The 19,502-nt window shown below is 35.8% G+C and overlaps 1 protein-coding gene across 17 annotated transcripts in view; it reads left to right on the forward strand.

Annotated features, from left to right (window-relative positions):
* GPHN (gephyrin) overlaps positions 1–19,502 on the forward strand; it is a 608,525-nt gene that overhangs the window by 505,930 nt on the left and 83,093 nt on the right. For all 17 annotated transcript variants that reach the window (XM_032405331.1, XM_032405333.1, XM_032405334.1 and 14 more), the window contains one exon: positions 13,626–13,718. In XM_032405331.1, coding sequence (XP_032261222.1) covers positions 13,626–13,718 — 93 coding nt within the window. The remainder of the gene's footprint in view (positions 1–13,625; positions 13,719–19,502) is intronic.

The following is a 19,502-nucleotide window of genomic DNA, read 5'->3' on the forward strand; positions in this document are numbered from 1 at the left end:
TTTGTTGGGAGATTTTTGATGACTGCTTCAATTTCCTTAGTGGTTATGGGTCTGTTCAGGTTTTCTATTTCTTCCTGGTTCAGTTTTGGTAGTTTATATATCTCTAGGAATGCATCCATTTCTTCCAGATTATCTATTTTGCTGGTATACAGTTGCTCATAATATGTTCTTAAAATTGTTTGTATTTCTTTGGTGTTGGTTGTGATCTCTCCTCTTTCATTCATGTTTTTATTTTTTGGGGTACTTTCTCTTTTCTTTTCCATAAGTCTAGCCAGGAGTTTATCAAGAACCAGCTCCTTGGGGCACCTGGGTGGCTCAGTCGTTAAGCGTCTGCCTTCGGCTCAGGTCATGATCCCAGGGTCCTGGGATCGAGCCCCGCATCGGGCTCCCTGCTCAGTAGGAAGCCTGCTTCTCCCTCTCCCACTCCCCCTGCTTGTGTCCCCTCTCTTGCTGTGTCTCTGTCAAATAAATAAATAAAATCTTTAAAAAAAAAAAAAAAAAAGAACCAGCTCCTAGTTTTGTTGATCTGTCAACACTGTTCTTTTGGTTTCTATTTCATTGATTTCTGCTCTGATCTCTATTATTTCTCTTTTCCTGCTGGGTTTAGGCTTATTTGCTGTTCTCTCTCCAGCTCCATTAGGTGTAGGGTTAGGTTGTGTATTTGAGACCTTTCTTGTTTCTTGAGAAAGGCTTGTATTGCTATATGCTTTCCCCTTAGGACCGCCTTTGCTGCATTCCCAAGGATTTTGAACAATTATGTGTTTATTTTCATTTGTTTCTGTGAATTTTTTTAATTCTTCTTTAATTTCCTGGTTGACCCATTCATTCTTTAATAGGATGCTCTTTAGCCTCCATGTATTTGAGTTCTTTCCAACTTTCCTCTTGTGATTGAGTTCTAGTTTCAAAACATTGTGGTCTGAAAATATGCAGGGAATGATCCCAATCTTTTGGTACCAGTTGAGACCTGATTTATGCCCCAGACTGGGATCAATTCTGTAGAATGTTCCATGGGCACTAGAGAAGAATGTGTATTCTGTTGCTTTGGGTTGGAATGTTCTGAATATATCTGTGAAGTCCTTTGGTCCAGTGTGTCATTTAAAGCCTTTATTTCCTTGTTGATCTTTTGCTTAAATGATCTGTCCATTTCAGTGAGGGGGATGTTAAAGTCTCCTACTATTATTGTATTATTGTCAATGTGTTTCTTTGATTTTGTTATTAATTGTCTTATATAATTGGCTGCTCCCATGTTAGAGGCACAGATATTTACAATTGTTAGATCTTCTTGTTGGATAGACCCTTTAAGTATGATGTAGTGTCCTTCCTCATCTCTTATTACAGTCTTTGGTTTAAAATCTAATTTGTCTGATATAAGGATTGCCACCCCAGCTTTCTTCTGGTGTCCATTAGCATGGTAAATGGTTTTCTACCCCTTCACTTTCAATCCGGGGGTGTCTTTGGGTCTAAAATGAGTCTCTTGCAGACAGCATATCGATGGATCTTTTTTTTTATCCAATCTGATACCCTGTGTCTTTGGATTGGGGCATTTAGCCCATTTACATTCAGAGTAACTATTGAAAGGTATGAATTTAGTGCCATTGTATTGCCTGTAAGGTGACTGTTACTGCATATTGTCTCTGTTCCTTTCACGTCTATTACTTTTAGGCTCTATTTTTGCTTAGAGGACCCCTTTCAATATTTCTTGTAGGGCTGGTTTAGTGTTCACAAATTCTTTTAGATTTTGTTTGTCCTGGAAGCTTTTTATCTCTCCTTCTATTTTCAGTGACAGCCTAGCTGGATATAGTATTCTTGGCTGCATATTTTTCTCATTTAGTGCTCTGAATATATCATATCAGTCCTTTCTGGCCTGCCAGGTCTCTGTGGATAGGTTGCTGCCAATCTAATGTTTCTACCATTGTAGGTTACTGACCTCTTGTCCCAAGCTGCTTTCAGGATTTTCTCTTTGTCTCTGAGACTTGTGAGTTTTACTATTAGATGTCAGGGTGTTGACCTATTTTTATTGATTTTGGGGAGAGTTCTCGGTGCCTCCTGGATTTTGATGCCTGTTTCCTTCCCCAAATTAGGGAAGTTCTCTGCTATAATTTGTTCCAATATACCTTCTGCCCCTGTCTCTCTTTCTTCTTCTTCTGGGATCCCAATTATTCTAACGTTGTTTCGCTTTATGGTATCGTTTATCTCTCGAATTCTCCCCTCCTCATCCAGTAGTTGTTTCTCTCTCTCTTTCTCAGCTTCTGTATTCTCCATCATTTGGTCTTCTATATCACTAATTCACTCTTCTGCCTCATTTATCCTAGCAGTTAGAGCCTCCATTTTTTATTGCACCTCATTAATAGCCTTTTTGATTTCGACTTGGTTAGATTTTAGTTCTTTTATTTCTCCAGAAAAGGATTCTCTAATCTATACTTTTTTCAAGCCCAGCTACTATCTTTATAATTGTCATTCTGAACTCTAGTTCTGACATCTTACTAATGTTTGTATTGATTAGGTCCCTGGCAGCGGTACTGCCTCTTGTCCTTTTTTTTTGAGGTGAGTTTTTCCATCTTGTCATTTTGTCCAGAGGGAAATAGATGAATGAAAGAATAAAATGCTAAAAAAAATGCTAAAAGGGTAACAGTGACTCCAGAAAAACATACACTAAACAAATCAGAAAAGACCCAAAACCGAGGGGGAAAGAAAGGGAAAAAAAATATATATATATATGATCAGGCTGGTGAATATAACAGAGCCACACACTAGATTTTGGGTATATTTTGGTCTACTAGAAGAAATTGCCTCCCAAAATTTTAAAGAAAGAAAACTTATATATATATACAAAAATAAGGGTAAATATGATGAAGGGATGGATTATGATTGTAAAGATGAAAATTTTAAAAAGATTTTAAAAAAGGAATTGATAAGAAGTTGGTTGAAAAAAGAATGAAAAAAAATTTAAAAAAAAAAGAGAGAGAGAATGTGATCAGCAGGAGACTAGGACATCATACACTAGATTTAGGGTGTATTTTGGTCTGTTAGAAGAAACTGTTAGAAGAAATTTTCTGTTAGAAGAAAATTTTAAAGAAAGAAAAACTTACATATATATAAAAAATAAGGTTAAATATAATTAAGAGATAGACTATGACTTTAAAAATGAAAAATTTAAAAAAAGATTTTAAAAAAGGAATTGATGTTAGTTGAAAAAGGAAAGAAAAATTCAACTAAAAAATAGAAAAAGAAAAAATAAAGAAAATTTTAAAAATTAACTTTGAAAGACTAAAGCATCATGGGAAAAAAAACCATGAATTCTATGTGCTGTATTCCCCTGGCGCTGGGGTTTTGCTGTTCTCATTGATCCGTAAACTTGGTCTCCGCTGGATGTTCTTGCTGATCTTCTGGGGGAGGGGCCTGTTGTAGTGATTTTCAAATGTCTTTGCCCCAGGCGGAATTGCACCGCCCTTGCCAGGGGCCAGGCTAAGGAATCTGCTTGGGTTTGCTCAGTAGCTTTTGTTCCCTGAAAACTTTCCGTACAGCTTTAGAAGACGAGAATGAAAATGGTAGCCTCCCAATCTCTGGCCCTGGAGGAGCCGAGAGCTGGGGCGCCACTCGTCAGTGCGCCCTTGAAGAAAAGTAGTCATTCACTCCTGTCTCTCTGGTCTCCGGCAGCACTCTGAGCTCACCCGACCTGTGACCGAGCATTTCTATCTCCGGCACACGACCCCATTTGGAGTCTCCAAACCCAGCAGATTGCCTCGGTGCACTCCCATGCTGCTCCTCCCGGGGGAGGAAGGGGAGTCTCCCCAGATCTGCCACATGTTGGGTCCCTGCTGGAAGAGCAGTGGCCCGACTATGCCACAGATTACAGTTTATGGCAACCCCGAGCTGAGAGCCCACTCCTTGGCTCCATCTTTGCAGCCGGCTTCCCCACTCTGATACCTGGGAGCTCTGCCACACTCAGTCACCCCCAGTCTTTCTGTGACCCCGAGGGTCCTGAGACCACACTGTCCCAGCAAGGGTTCCACACACATACACACACACACACACACACACACACGCTTAGCCACTGGAGCGATGTCCCTCAGCGGAGCAGACTTCTTAAAGTTCCGATTTTGTGCTCTGTTGCTGTATCACTTGCCAGTAGGCAGCTAACAGAGGCTCCCTCCCCACCACGGTCTATCTTCCCAAATATCACCTCAGATTCACTTCTCCTCACGTCCTACCTTCTAGAAAGTGGTCACTTTTCTGTTCATAGAATTGCTGCTATCTTTTCTTCAATCTCCTGTTGAGTTTGTATGTGTTCTGAATAATTTGATAACTACCTAGCTGAATTCCTGGGACCAGATGAAACTTAAGTCTCCTAGTCCTCCGCCATCTTGCTCCTCCCACCAGAAGTTACCTTTTTGACTGTTTTGTCAAGTAAAGACTCTTCTCCTGGCAGGCTGTTAGCTTACCCCAAGCAGCATGGGCTATGCGCCAGGGAAAACCAAATAGTCTTTCATTTAATTGTGAGAAAAAGCATAGGAAGAAAGTCAGAGACACAAGGATTCTCTTGTAATCAATAATGCTTTTTGTAATGTATCTGAATGTGTGTAAGAAATAGAGTTGCAATTTTAAAACTTTAATTCAGTTTTTCTGAGAACACTATTTAAATGGTTAAAAATCTTGTATTTCTGTGTCTAGAAACTCCTTTCCTACAGAATCCTGATATTCTTGGTTAACTTGCCAGAAGAAAAAAAGTCATCTAGTCATCTATTAACATTTTGTTTATCATTTGGAAACAACATTGAGTGATTAATTCAGTGATACTATTGCATCCTTGAAACTATAATGCCTTACTAATTTCCTTACTTTGATTTTAGCCATATGGAAATAAGCCACCAGTAATTTTTCAAGTCAATATCACAGTTGGTACTTTTGTTATTTATTTATTCTTGCATTACATGTAGGAGCTTAATTTTATTTTTATTTTTTGTGTTAAGTTCAATTAGCCAACATATAGTACATCATTAGTTTTTGAGGTAGTGTTCAATGATTCATTAGTTGTATATAACAAATTGAGGGTTGCAGAAGGGAGGGGGGTTGAGGGATGGGGTAACTGGGTGATGGGCATTAAGGAGGAGCTTGATTTTAGCATGTATTTTTTTTCTTTTTATAAAATATTTCTTGCATATTACCTTTTCCCTTTCTTTTAATAACCATTGTAATATACTAATATAAAACCAATGTTGAAAAAGTTAAGAATTATTTTTAGGATACTAGGATATGTAGTTCAAAATTATGGAAATTAGATTTAAAAAACTTTTTTTTCCTGTGGAGCTTTTGACATTTTATAGGATAGTGATTAAGAAATTACCAATAAAGAAAAGTTTAAATTGTTCAAACTATAGAAAGAACATTTTGTTTATTTGTACCAAATCCTGACCCCTTGGACTTAAATGTTACCCACTTATCAATGATACCCTATTTATTTGACCTGGGTGTGGCAAAGTGTCCATCATTAAGTACTAAAAGAAGTGAGCACTTAATTTCAATTGAAATATTTTCTATGACCTTAGGAACATTTTAGATATTTTTTTAAAAATACTTCCCCTAAAAAATTTTTCATTTTAGTCAAGTTAAATACTTTCTAGAGTGATACTGTTATTATTTTTAAAGCTTAATGTATTATATATAGAAATGAATATATGTAACACAGATGCAGGTTATGGTAATCAATAATAAAATAGACATCATGGAACCACAACACAACTTAAGAATTAGTTTATTACCAATTGCATTGCATCTTTTTGTATTGCTAAATCATGACAGTCATTTCTGGTAATCATAACACATCCATTTATTCCAAATTCTATAACTTTGCACAAAGCTTATTTGTATTTTATGACATAAGAACCATAATGTAATGCTTGCCCTTACTCATGACACTTGCAGGTAATGAGCATCCCTAGATGGAAAAATACAAATACACAACATAATGCCACTTCGAACAAGCTATCTATTTTAAAAGTGTAGGGATTTTTATTGTACTATTCCATAACCATGACTTCTGGAGTAACTAGAGAGTAATTAATATACTTGTTTTCATCAAAGGGATATTCACATCTCAATCATTCACTCTTTTTCAGTTTATACATCTGAAACTTTCATATAAATGAAGACTGTAATGCATAAATGAGAACTATAATGTTGTCTAGTCTTTCAAATATACAATGAAGATGTGGAGAATAAATTGTATTAGGATAGGCTTGAGGACATCCACCATGTTAAATATTTAGTGTCTGTTAAATAATCATCAAGTTTTCTTTAAATATGCTATGCTTCATTTTAAGGGGTTTTTTGTTTTAATGCAGTAACAACCCAAATCTGCATATGTTTCATTCATCTTTCCTCTTAATCCCTGGCCCTAGCTAATATTGTTCCTACCAATAGTTATTTGGCCTGAGTAAGTATATGTATCAAGCCTGCCTTCTCAACTGTTTTGGTGAATACAATGGATAGCTGTTAAGTCAAAGTAGTCTTCAGTAGCCTCTCACATAGATTGGAAGGGATGATAGTTTTTAAATGTTACAGTATCAATGCTGTCACAATGAACTTAAATAAACTTCTGAGGAATTTATAATCAACAGCAAACTGACTAATATCCATGTTTTATATGAGGAAGCCTTAGATAGTATCTTTTCTTTTCAGCCTTCTGCTATCTACCACATTCTTCTACACTCCTGATACATAAAACTGATAGTATCTTGGTTACCCAAAGTGAGGATGAGGAATCAATTTCTTGGATCACTGAACTTCCCTTGACTTCTTCCAAAGCCTTCTTAGAGCTAACAACACAGGGAACTTTACAACTGTGAAATCATTTTGATAAGTGACTTTTCCCTCTTATATCTAAAAGCCACTTGGGTATCCTAACATCTGACTTTAGACACAAGAAAAAAGTATTATCTGTGCCAGAATAAATGCCCAACCAAACAAATTAAATATTTTACTTATACCATTTAGAGACTACATTTGGATTCAATGCTTACAAATTGTACTCAACTTAATAAATAGCTCTCTGTTTTGATTTCCTTCTATATATGTCCATTGTCAACCATTTGAATCTATAAAGACTTTCTGAAGATATTTTTTAGGCCAGTCATCCCAGTATAAAAAAGCTAGCACTCCAAAGAATAGAGAATTTAATAACTATCATCATGTGGGAATCTGACTTGTATATGAATATCTTGTTGACAACATAAAAAGTCTATCACCTTTTAACGAAGCACTCTGCCACTGTCTTCTTGCAGCCTAAGTGAGCATACTACACAAAACAGTATAAATCATCAACCACTCTTTTCCATTCCTTTCTTCTTATCAACCTCTTGAGATTACTTAATTGTATATATGGACAAGGGTCCCCAGTGATACACAGCCCTACGTTTAATATTTTTGATCCCTATAGAATCTAGAAATATGCATTTATTATCATCTTCATCAAATTTAATACATCCTTTATTATACAGAACTTAGAGAATATTGTGTGTGGGATAGGATAGAACAGAATGGACATGACCTCCTCAGATTCTGAAAGCAGGACCATAGCTTCTTGGTACACCGCCTAACTTTCTACAACTGAAATATGCTCACTGGAGACTGTGAAGAGCTATAAACTCCCACCACCAAATATTCCTAGAAAGCATATTAACTATATATTGGGGAAACTGTCTTTTGCTTATTATAAATGGGGCTCTCACTGGATTAGAAAGACTGGGAAAAGGGAATTTTGCTCATGTTTCCCTGAAATTGTATCTTTTAGTAAGACCTTTAGCTCCCACAGCTTCAGCTTTCTCTACCAAATTATATACTTAAAACAGTTATATGGGGCGCCTGGGTGGCTCAGTCGTTAAGCATCTGCCTTCAGCTCAGGTCATGATCCCAGGGTCCTGGGATCGAGCCCCGCATCAGACTCCCTGTTAGTGGGAAGCCTGCTTCTCCCTCTCCCACTCCCCCTGCTTGTGTTCCCTCTCTCGCTGTGTCTCTCTCTGTCAAATAAATAAATAAAATCTTTAAAAAAAAAAAAAAAACCGTTATAATATCTAGTTGAGAAGTTACTGCTACCTGGTTCCATTCAAGTTGAATGCTGAGCCTCTCTTTCTAAAAATCTCATGCCCAAAGTTTATTCAACACCAATACTTGGGCTCCACCTATGGGCAAAGAGAAGGGATGGTTTAACATGTAGGTACGTGTATGCAGGAATGTCCCATGTGATTTGCACCACTACTGTGTACTCTTTAAGTTACAAGATAGATCATCTGGGCAGACATTGAATCAAGGCTAATATTAACTGCTTGAAAGAGCTATCCATTGACTGTTTAGTCCTGAACCCTACTGAGAGATATGGATATAGTTGCTTGTGTAGCTGAGAGGTATATCTGACATATATTCCTTCTGTTCTCTAGTATCTTCTGCCAACTGGTAGCCCAGACCATTTTTCAATCAATTGCATATTTTTCTCCCAATCCTTTCCCTTGCCCTAGGCTTTTGGACCAAAACTTGAGGTAATGATTGTTTTTTTCTTTGAAGAAACTTAATCTCTGCTGTTAACTTGATACCACATCCAAAATCAGAACTAATCCAGTAGGGAACAAATTCACCTTAAAGATAGCAACCCCTGTATTTAGCATGAGTCCAAAAAAAAAAAAAAAAAACTGGCTAATTCTATATATTATTAAATTTATATTAATAACTTTAGTTAAATGTGAAGCAGTTCTTTCTTTCCAGATGAAATGTTTTATTTTTCTTTCCATGATATTTGAAGGTCTATAAAGACCAGATGGTATATTGTGTGCTACAAATAATGACTGTTCTTTGTTCTAAATATAGTATATGTTGAAATGAGATAAATATTCTTATTTTTCATCTATTTTCTTTGCCCTTTATTGAGATATAACTCATATGCTATATAATTCACCCACTTAAAGTATATAGTTCAAGGGTTTTTAGTAAATTCACAGATACGTACAACCATCACCACAGTCAATTTTAGAACATTTTCATCACCTCAAAAGAAACCCCATCCTCACTAGATGTCATTCTCTCCTATCCTCTCCAATCACCCCCATCCAGCCCTAAGTAACTACCAATGTACTTTCTACTATAGATTTACCTACTCTGAACATTTCATATAATGGAATCATATATGTGGTCTTTTGTGACTGGATTCTTTACTTCGCATAATATTTTCAAGATCCATCCATGTTATAGCATGTATCAGTACCTCATTCCTTTTTTATTGTAGTAAAAACCACATTAACATAAAATTTACCATCTTAACCATTATTAATTGTATAATTCTATGGCATTAAGTACATTCACACTGCTGTGAAACATATCTCCATAACTTTTTCATACTGGATATGTGAAACTCTACACCCATTAAACAACTCCCCTTTCCCCCCTCATCCCAGCCCCTAGTAACCACCATTCTACCTTCTGTTGCTAAGAATTTGACTACTTTAGATACCTCATGTAAGTGGAATTATGCAGTATTTGTCTTTTTGTGTCTGGTTTATTTTACTTAATAGCATAATGTCTTCAAGGTCCATCCATGTTGTATCATGTGACAGTATATAAATATGTACACCACATTTTGTTTATCCATTCATCCGTTGATGAACATTTGGGCTGCTTCCACCACTTGACTATTATGAATAGTGCTACAATGAACATGGGTGTGAAAATATCTCTTTGAAATGCTGCTTTCAATTCTTTTGGATACAAACCCAGAAGTAGAATTGATGGACCGTATGGTATTTCTATTTTTAATTTTTTGAGGAAACTTCTTATGATTTTCCGTGGTGGTTGCACTATTTTACAATCCTACCAAGAGTGTACAAGGGTTCCAACTTCTCCATATTCTCCTCAACACTTGTTATTTTCTGTTTTTTTTTTTTTTTGTAATTGCCATCCTAATGGGTATGAGGTGATATCTCATTGTGGTTTTGATTTGCATTTCTCTAATGATTAATGATGTTGATTCTCATATGTTGTTGACTATTTGTGATCATTTTTGGAGAAACATCTGTTCAAATTTTTTGCCCATTTTTAATTGAGTTATTTGATCTTTTTGTTATTGAGTTATAAGAGTTCTTTATATATTCAGGACATTAACTGTTTATCAGATATATGATTTGCAGCTATATTCTCCCATTCCATAGATTGCCTTTTTACTCTGTTGATTTTGTCCTTTAATGCACAGAAGTTTTTCTCCCTATATAATCTTTTTTTTTAGATTTTTTATTTAACTCCAGTATAATTAACATACAGTGTTGTATTAGTTTCAAGTGTATAACATAGTGATTCACTCAATGCTCATCATGATAAGTGTACTCTTTAATCCCCCATCACTTTTTCACCCATCCCTCCACCCACCTCCCCTCTGGTAATCTGCAGTTTGTTCTCTATAGTTAAGAGTCTGTTTCTTGGTATGTGTCTCCCTCTGTGTTTGTTTTGTTTCTTAAATTCCACATATGAGTGAAATCATATGGTATTTGTCTTTTTCTGACTGACTTATTTCGCTTTGCCATTATGCTCTCTAGCTCCATCCATGTTGTTGAAAATGGCAAGATTTCATTCTTTTTATGGCTGAATGATATTCCATTGTGTATATACACACCACATCTTCTTTATCCATTCATCTGTCAGTAGACACAGGCTGCTTGCATAATTTGGCTATTTAAATAATGCTGCAATAAACATAGGGGTGCATGTATCCCTTTGAATTAGTGTTTTTATATTTTGGGGGTAAATGCCCAGTAGTGATGCACAAAAGTTTTTAAGTTTGATGTAGCCCCATTTGTCTATGTTTGCTTTAGTTGCCTGTGCCTTCGGTGTCATACTCAAGAAATCATTACCAAAACTGAGAAACAGACTCTTAAACTATAGAGAACAAACTAGATGGCTACCAGAAGGGAGGTGGGTAGGGGGATGGGTTAAATAGGTGAAGGGGTTTAAGAAGTGCACTTGTTGCGATGAGCGTTGGTGATGTATGGAAGTATTGAATCACTATATTGTACACCTGAAACTAATATTACACTGTATGTTAACTAACTGGAATTGAAATAAAAACTTTAAAAAAACTGAGGCCCACTTACAGAAATGGGGAGAAATGTTTCATTATAAAATCAGAAATGTTTGGGAGAAATGTTTCATTATAAAATTAGAAAAAATAAAGAAAACATTTTATCTATTCATCACCGCTCTAAAAAAAATCATTACCAAATCCAACGTTATAAAGTTTTCCTGTATCTTTTCTTCTAAGAATGTTATAGTTTTAGGTTTTATATTTAGTTCTTTAATCCATTTTGAGTTAATTTTTATCTATGGTATAAAGTAAGGGTCCAACTTCATTCTTTTGCATGTGGATATCCAGTTTTCCCAACACCAATACCATTTGTGAAAAGACTGTCCTTTCCCCATTGAAGATCATTTGACCATATACACAAAAGTTTATTTCTGAACTTTCTATTCTGTTCCATTTGTATTAGTTAGGGTTCTCCAAAGAAACAGAACCAATAGGAATATATACATGATGAGATTTATTGTGAGGAATTGGCTCCCAAGATTATGGATACTGTTTAGTCTCATGATATGCCATCTGTAAGCTGAAGACCCAGGCAAACCAGTTATTTTGTACCTGGAAGTTTATACTTCTTAATATCCTTGTGCTATCTTTTATTATTAACTATTACTATTAATGAGCTATTCAAAATCCTAGCAAAGTCATTCTCTTAGGATCTAAACTAGGGTAGAGTTTACATTTTCATGAACCACCCCAGGCCAGATTAGTTCCAGGCAAGGAGCCACCCCAGGAGGTTTATTGTGATCCTGGGCAAATACCATCAGGAACTATCTTATAGCTTCATTTGGCAGTTAATTTTGTATAAGTGAATCCAAACTAGACTCTGGTTTCACCACTTCCCTGGACTTACTAAATAAAGGTCCATAGCTCCAGGGTAGCTCCAGAATAACTACAACCTTCTAGGAATATCTGAAGCTAGAATCTGCTAAGAAGTTCTCCCTTCCAATTCAGCTGTCACCTCTCTAAAAGGAAAGAGTATCACTGTCACTGTGGATCAGAGTACAAAACTAAAAATCTCTCGGTACTTACTTCTAGGTCCTGGGATCTGGAAATCAGAGGCCTTGGGTGGCAAGAAGGACAAAGCCAAAAACAAAAAACTAAACAAACAGACAAAAAGACTCCCATCTAGCTCTGGAAACAATTATATGAACATCTTATGTAAATCAAGTCCTGTATTACTTATAGTCTTTGGAGACAAGCTTGATTTTTTTTTCCTTCCCCTCTTCTTCCTTCTCCACCTCCTATTTGCTATTATTTTGCCTCTTTGAAATAATAATAATAAAGACAGATTCTGACTAGAAGATTTAAGGAATTGGTCATGACTCTTGAAACTTTATTCTTTTCGGCACTAGTTCAAATTCCTAAGCTCTAGCTGAAAATGATTTTTATCCAGAGTAGTTTGAATAGTCATTTCACAAGACAGGTTACTGGCCCTCTGCTTATTTGTAATCACTAATTTTTTTAGGTTAATAAAGCCAAAATCAAAGGCTAAAATTCCTTTACTTTTCTTAAGAAAAAAAACTTTCTTTATATAAAAATGACATTTGATCATTATAAAAAAACTTGGGGGGTGCCTGGGTGGCTCAGTCAGTTAAGCGGCTGCCTTCAGCTCCAGTGATGATCCCAGGGTTCTGGGATCGAGCCCCGCATCGGGCTCCCTGCTCAGCGGGGAGCCTGTTTCTCCCTCCCTCTGCCTGCTGCTCTGCCTACTTGTGCTCTCTCTCTCTGTCAAATAAATAAATAAAATATTAAAAAAAAAAACTTGGAAAATTTCAGAAAAGTATAGCAAAGGGATATCATACATAATTCTAATATACTAAAATAACAAATGCTTTATATTTTCATGTATGCCCTTCTCATCTTTTTCTGTTGACATGTACACATCTATCTTAACATAGTAAAGATTATACACTACATGTGCAATTCCGTATGTTTTTTAAATATGTGTCATAAGAATTTTCCTGGTCAATGAATATTCTTCATAAATATTACTTTAACCTGCATAATATTTTATCATAAGGATAGATCATTGCCTACTTAAATTTCTATATTATTGATCTTTTTATTTTACTTTTCTCACTAATGTAAACAACTAAAATAAACATGTGCATAAAGATTTATCTATTTTCTTAGGATAGATTTCTAGAAGTGAAATTACCAGATCAACAAATATGAAAATGTTCAAGAATTGGCTTTTTAAAGAAAGTCTTCTTTGGGTTGTTAAAGGATTAATGACACAACAAATTGAACACATGTTTGATGACTGTGTAGCTGCTCATATTCAAATAATCTCTGCAAGCATAACTATTAATTGACTGAATCTAATCTTTCATTTCAGACACAAGGATACATCTCTTCCTTCTGTCTTCAACTCCTTGGGATAGAAATCAGGAGGTCTGACTGAGCCCATGTAAAAGCTTTGTCAGACAGGCACTTATCCACCTTGTTTATGACTGCCTGTTTAACCCATTGCTCTCAAAATCAATATTTTTCTTATTTTCTCTTTTTTCAGATGGAATGGGGAGAGTCCTTGCTCAAGATGTATATGCAAAAGACAACCTACCCCCCTTTCCAGCATCAGTAAAAGATGGCTATGCTGTCCGAGGTAAATATTTTGGGACTTTGAGTATCATCATACTCACACTGTATTTTTTTTCTTCAGATATTTTGCTCAGCCTAGGCACCCAATGAGTTTTACACTTTTTTCCTGCCTGGTTATCAAAATAATTTTATTCACAGATAACAATCTGGATTAAAACTTTTCAGTGAAAGTACTGTCATTACTTGAAAATGTTTGTTGACAAATAAATGTGTAGAAATTGATAGAAACACTGTACCATAATTTATTCTTTTGACCTCTCTACATACCAGGTAGCAGACAGTCTTGGTCTGGAAGTTTTCCATGTTTTCTAGTTGAAAACATTTATGTGGTCCAAAAAAGAAGAGCAGATTCCCAACACAGGAATCATGTAGGGTGGGCTTTTCTTCTGTTTTAAACTCAAACATCAATAAGGGCTTCATAAAAAGCAAGCACAGGGGAACCCTCTGATTCCCTGGAAGAGCTGTATTTCAAAGCTCTGAAACCTCCTATGGTACCAGCAGCTCATACCTTTGGAGTTCCCTGAGATTGCATAAAGGTTAAAAGCATATACTAAATAGCAATTGCCTGCTTAAAGTCTAATCTAAGAACCCAAAATGAAAATGCAATGGAATTACTTAGAAACTATTATTGGTTATTAACTCAAGGCTGATCTCATTGAAGAAATGTCTAAAAACATTTCCCAGCTTATCAGAGCTGTTAAGAAGGCCAGTTCCTTTTTAATGGTTCTTTAGGGAGTCTCTAACTTGTTTGTTGTTGTTTTTACTCTATCTAGCCATTAAAATAATTTCATTTTTATAATTAAATATATTCATTCATCTCCTCCATGTCCCATCACGATTTCTTAGGGGTATCTTTTTGTGTTGGAGGCACTATAGCAAATGGTTATGGTTATGGGCTTTGAAAAGCGAAGTAAGGGTGATCTGGGTCCCAGTACTAGTTACATCTTTATAACTTTGAGCAAATTACTTAAACTTTTTGAGCTTCAGTTGTCTCATCTGTAAAATGATGATAATTATAACAATACTTACCCCAACAAGTTGTGAGGATTGAATGAGACCCTAGAAAGCCTTAGTAAATTATCTGACACCAAAAACAAGCACTCAATAATTGTCTTATAAAATGTTTGATAATGGTAACTATTATTATCACTATCATTCTTATAAACACATTTCCGTAGACCATTTCTGAAAAAAAAGGTTAACATTTATTTGAATTGTTACTCTCCTATTCTATGTAAATAAAGTGGTAGAAAGATTAATTTCTACTAGTGTATTCTTTCTTGGGGATACTATCTTGGATGCATCTCATTCAGCTTGATCTCACTAAATTAGAGTATTTCTGAAAACATGAATAACAAATCCCCAGTGGCTCTTATGATTTTTTTTCTTCCAAATTTATTCCTTCTACAGTGCTTATTATAATGAATATTGTCCAGAAAGAAAATTATTTCAATCTTCTGATAGCCTCATTGGCTCTTCTTGTTTCTTGTTCTCCAACTAAAATTTCAGTTCTGGTGCCTGGGTGGCTCAGTCGTTAAGCGTCTGCCTTCGGCTCAGGTCATGATCCCAGGGTCCTGGGATCGAGCCCCGCATTGGGCTCCCTGCTCAGCGGGAAGCCTGCTTCTCCCTCTCCCACATCCCCTGCTTGTGTTCCCTCTCTCACTTTGTCTCTCTCTGTCAAATAAATAAATAAAATCTTTAAAAATAAATAAATTAACTAATTAAATAAAATTTCAGTTGTTTTGAATTTATAATTGGTAGCCATATAGGATTACTATAAAATGAAAAAGAAGTCTTACTTCCAGAGTAGAATAGACAACTTTAGCAAATGAAATACCAAAGGGATAAGAAAGTCTATTTTTTACATTCTTGGTAATATAAAGAAGGAGAAAGGGAGAAAATAAATTATTTGAGACAGAATTATTCTCAAACAGAATGTTGTTCTGTGATTTTTGCATGAAATAGCAGCAGCTCAATAAAAAGAAACTATTGCTCTTAGCTTTTCTAGTTGCCAAAAAGAGTGATTAGCCTACATGAGTCTTAGAAGAGCCTTTCTGCTACCATAGAATCTACCAAAGAAATTTTATATAAAATTACCATCTGGTATCTTATTTATTCTTTTGTTTTGAAATGGTGGTGTTTTTAGCTATTTCACACACACACACACACACACAAATAAAAAACATCTAACATCTCACAATATAAAACGTTCCAACAGACTATTACACAGCTTGTTCACATTATTTCTTTCCTGTGAAGTGTTGCTATTTCCAAGATACAGAATATATAACAGAGACATAATACATAACAGATAACCATTATGGATATGGTTAAATCTCAAAAGTGGGAATGTTTGCTGTGTCTGTGTATATATACCAACATCATAATTAAGGCAGCAGAAGCCATCGGTGAACAAAGAGGCGTGGTCCCAGTCTTTTCTGTGTTAGAACACCGCCCACAGGCAGTGTTTGGTAAAGAATATCCTTGAAGCTGTTGTGGCTCTCTACTTCGTGTACCTTCTCTCCACCCCTGTCTTCCTTTACTCCCATTCCTTTCTCCCCACTCCCTTTATTTTCCCTTTTTTCTTCTCCTCTGCCTTTGCCGTAGGCCTTCCAGTAATAACCAGTGGCACCTGTGAGCATTGCTAACCCTGTAGGTGTAAAGAGGTTGCTAACTTGCTCTGGATCACTAAGCATTAGCCAGTATCCTTCAGAAACATGTGGCATAACACTCCAAACCAGTTGGAGGATCACTTGCTTTAAGGTATGTGGGTTGAAAAATCAAGACAGTAAAAAATGACTGAGCAAATAAGAAATAAGAACGGCTTTAAAAAAAGAAAGAAAGAAAAAATAGAGTTTAAAGAAGGCAGGAATCAAGTAATCATGATATAAAAGGAAGACCTGTAACCTAATAAACCTAAAACTGCATTCAGGATGGAGTGAACTTTTTTTTTTTTTGGTAAAAGAGAAAGGGAAAGATTTATTTTGGGTGCTGACAGCTGGGGAGGGTGACAGGCTCAAGTCTTAACAATTGACCTCTCCCAAGGATGGAATGAATTTAAAGGTAAAAGAAAATGAAAGTAGCATATTATCACTTAATTAAGATCAATACTTTTATTAATATTTTTGAAGAGTTATTTCTCCCTTCACACTGATTAAGCTCATCATCTCGATGCATTTCCACCTTCCCCTAGAGATATGGATGCCTATTATCTCACAGTTTTTTTGTAGATGTTAATAAAGGCAAAAGTACCTCACATCCCAAATTCAGCTTTCTTAAAACTTTTCAATTCGAAAGGTGTATTATCCCTTCCAGAACTTGTTTTACAGAGATGATTTAGAAAGAGGGAAAAGTCTGAACAAGCCACTAATTATTTTGAGAACCACGTGTAACAAACAATTCTGGAAGGATATAAGACAAATCTTTGCCACTGGGGTAAAGTAAATTTTAAATTTTTCTTTTTTACATTCTGAATGAAATACATACTTATGAAAAATACAGAAAATTAAAAAGAACATTTTAAAATTACCCATTATCTCACTGCCTAGCCACTATTAACATTTTGTGTACTTCCTTCCAGTGGGTTAAAGTGCATACTAAAATTCAGTATCACCTCTTTGATTTAGAGCTTTTGTTCTTTTACAAAAGCCATGTTCTAGGGTTTCTATTTCTTCCACCTAAATCCCTGGCCACAGCTGGTTTTCCATTTGATAACCTGTTGCCTTTCACTATAAGTCACTCTGGATAAAGAAGAGGGCCTTATGATGTGGGAATATTACTCAAGTGAACAGAGAGATATTTGAATTAATTAATTTTGGTCAATTCCAAAAAACTTAAAATACTGTATTTAAGGAAATAGTATCTCTTTTCCCAATACTAACAATAAATGGGCATTTTTTTCCTGGAAGATGATGGTAAAGAATTCAAAATGCTTGCTCACTCACCTGTCCTACTCTTAACTTCCTGCTTTCCATAAGAAAAAGCCACAGATTTAAAATTCCAAACAACTCACCTGATTTAATTCCTCAGTATAATTGCAGCAAGTATTAATCCTGCTGTGCTAGTCTTCTCACCTTCCCTTGCCCCACCCAACACTTTCTATAATCTTAATTTCAGTATACACATAAATACTACTACCCTGTTGCCTATTATCAAGTCTTAGACAGTTTGGTTCCATAATCAATTCTTAATCCCTCTGTCTGATTATTCTGTCAAAGATATTTCCTAGGACCTCTGAAAGTTATGCCATCTCTATAGTCTCAGTGTATTCAATCCTACCATGGAAATGTCAAAACTCTTTATTATTGAAAATACATATAGCTATAAAGTGTCTCAAGAGGCATAAAAGGAGTTCCCATATGGCTGGAAAATGAAAATGAAAGATAGTTCTATGGCAAAGGGCTCAAGGAAGATCATTGCCACAATAAATAGTTATCTAATGGTATTCATTTAAAAATGATATAATCTTTAAATAAACAGGTGAAGAAGACTAAAGTGTTTTCTGGACATTAAAAAAAGAAGGTAGAAGTGGGAGCAACTTCAGGGTATAGCATTAAGCATTATGAATCAGTTATATAATGCATTTGCTGCATTATATGATTTGGTTTATATTGGTTTTTATCACTTCCTTCAAATTAAATTCTACAGTTACAAAAAAGAAAAGAAAACTCATTAAGAGAAATTTCTAAATGTGGGGGGAGGGGGTTCTAAGCCTCTACAGTAATCCTTGGAATCCATCCATCTTTTCTAATGGCATACTGTGGCTTACTTAGTTTATTTCTTTCCAAGCTTTAGATTCATGTGCCAACATACCTCCACTTCTGCTCCTTCCCACCCAAGCTTGTAGAATTCATCTTGAAAATGGCAACTTTTCTTTTACCTGTCTCTTTAATAGATATTTTAAAATAAATATCAGCAAGTTAGATAGATCATTATTTTTCTGTCTTTTTAAGAAATAGTGAGCCTTGTGATAATGTAAAATCAGGATTTCTGTTGTAGTTCACTAATTTTTTACTCCTTATGTTTTCTTTAAGTCTGAATTTGTCTATATTCAATTCACTCTTAGAGTGCTCTGCTCCTCAAAAAAGGTAGTTCATTAACCAGCACCATCAACATCAGCTTGTTCGAAATGTAGAACCTCAAGCCTTATCCCGACCTAGTGGATCAGAATCTGTGTTTTAACAAGATCTCCAGGTGATTTGTATGCACATTGAGGGTTGAGAAGTACTATTATAAAGGAAATAATAAAAACAACTTCTCTCTTGCTACCAAGAGCCTTCTATAATGTGGTTTGACTGAGCCTTCTTTAGCTAGCAATATAGAGACATGTTTCCCAGATAGAAATTTTCAGGGCAAGGTGAAGAACATAGTGTTAGTGAGCACATATTCTCTCTCCAGTCAGTGTACCTTTCCTCCTTAGACTCATTTAAGGACTCTTTCAGATGTTGGCCTTCTTGACACTCTATAGCAGGCTTGCCCCAAATGATCTCCAGCCACTCATTATTCAGTGACATTTATTTGGAGCATTTGTGCACAATATTGATATAAGGCATTTTGAGTGTAGGTGTATTTGCATGTGTCGGAAACAGGAGACAGGAAGAAGGTTGAAGAGCAGAGGGTTTCAAAAAAGAAATAAATGGGGCACCTGGGTGGCTCAGTCGGTTAAGCGTCTGCCTTCGGCTCAGGTCGTGATCCCAGGGTCCTGGGATTGAGTTCTGTATCAGGCTCCCTTCTCCTCAGGGAGCCTGCTTCTCCTTCTGCCTCTCTCTCTCTCCCCCCCCCCACCCCC

The sequence above is a fragment of the Phoca vitulina genome, unplaced genomic scaffold, assembly GCF_004348235.1.
Source record: "Phoca vitulina isolate PV1807 unplaced genomic scaffold, GSC_HSeal_1.0 scaffold7, whole genome shotgun sequence".
NCBI lineage: Eukaryota > Metazoa > Chordata > Mammalia > Carnivora > Phocidae > Phoca > Phoca vitulina.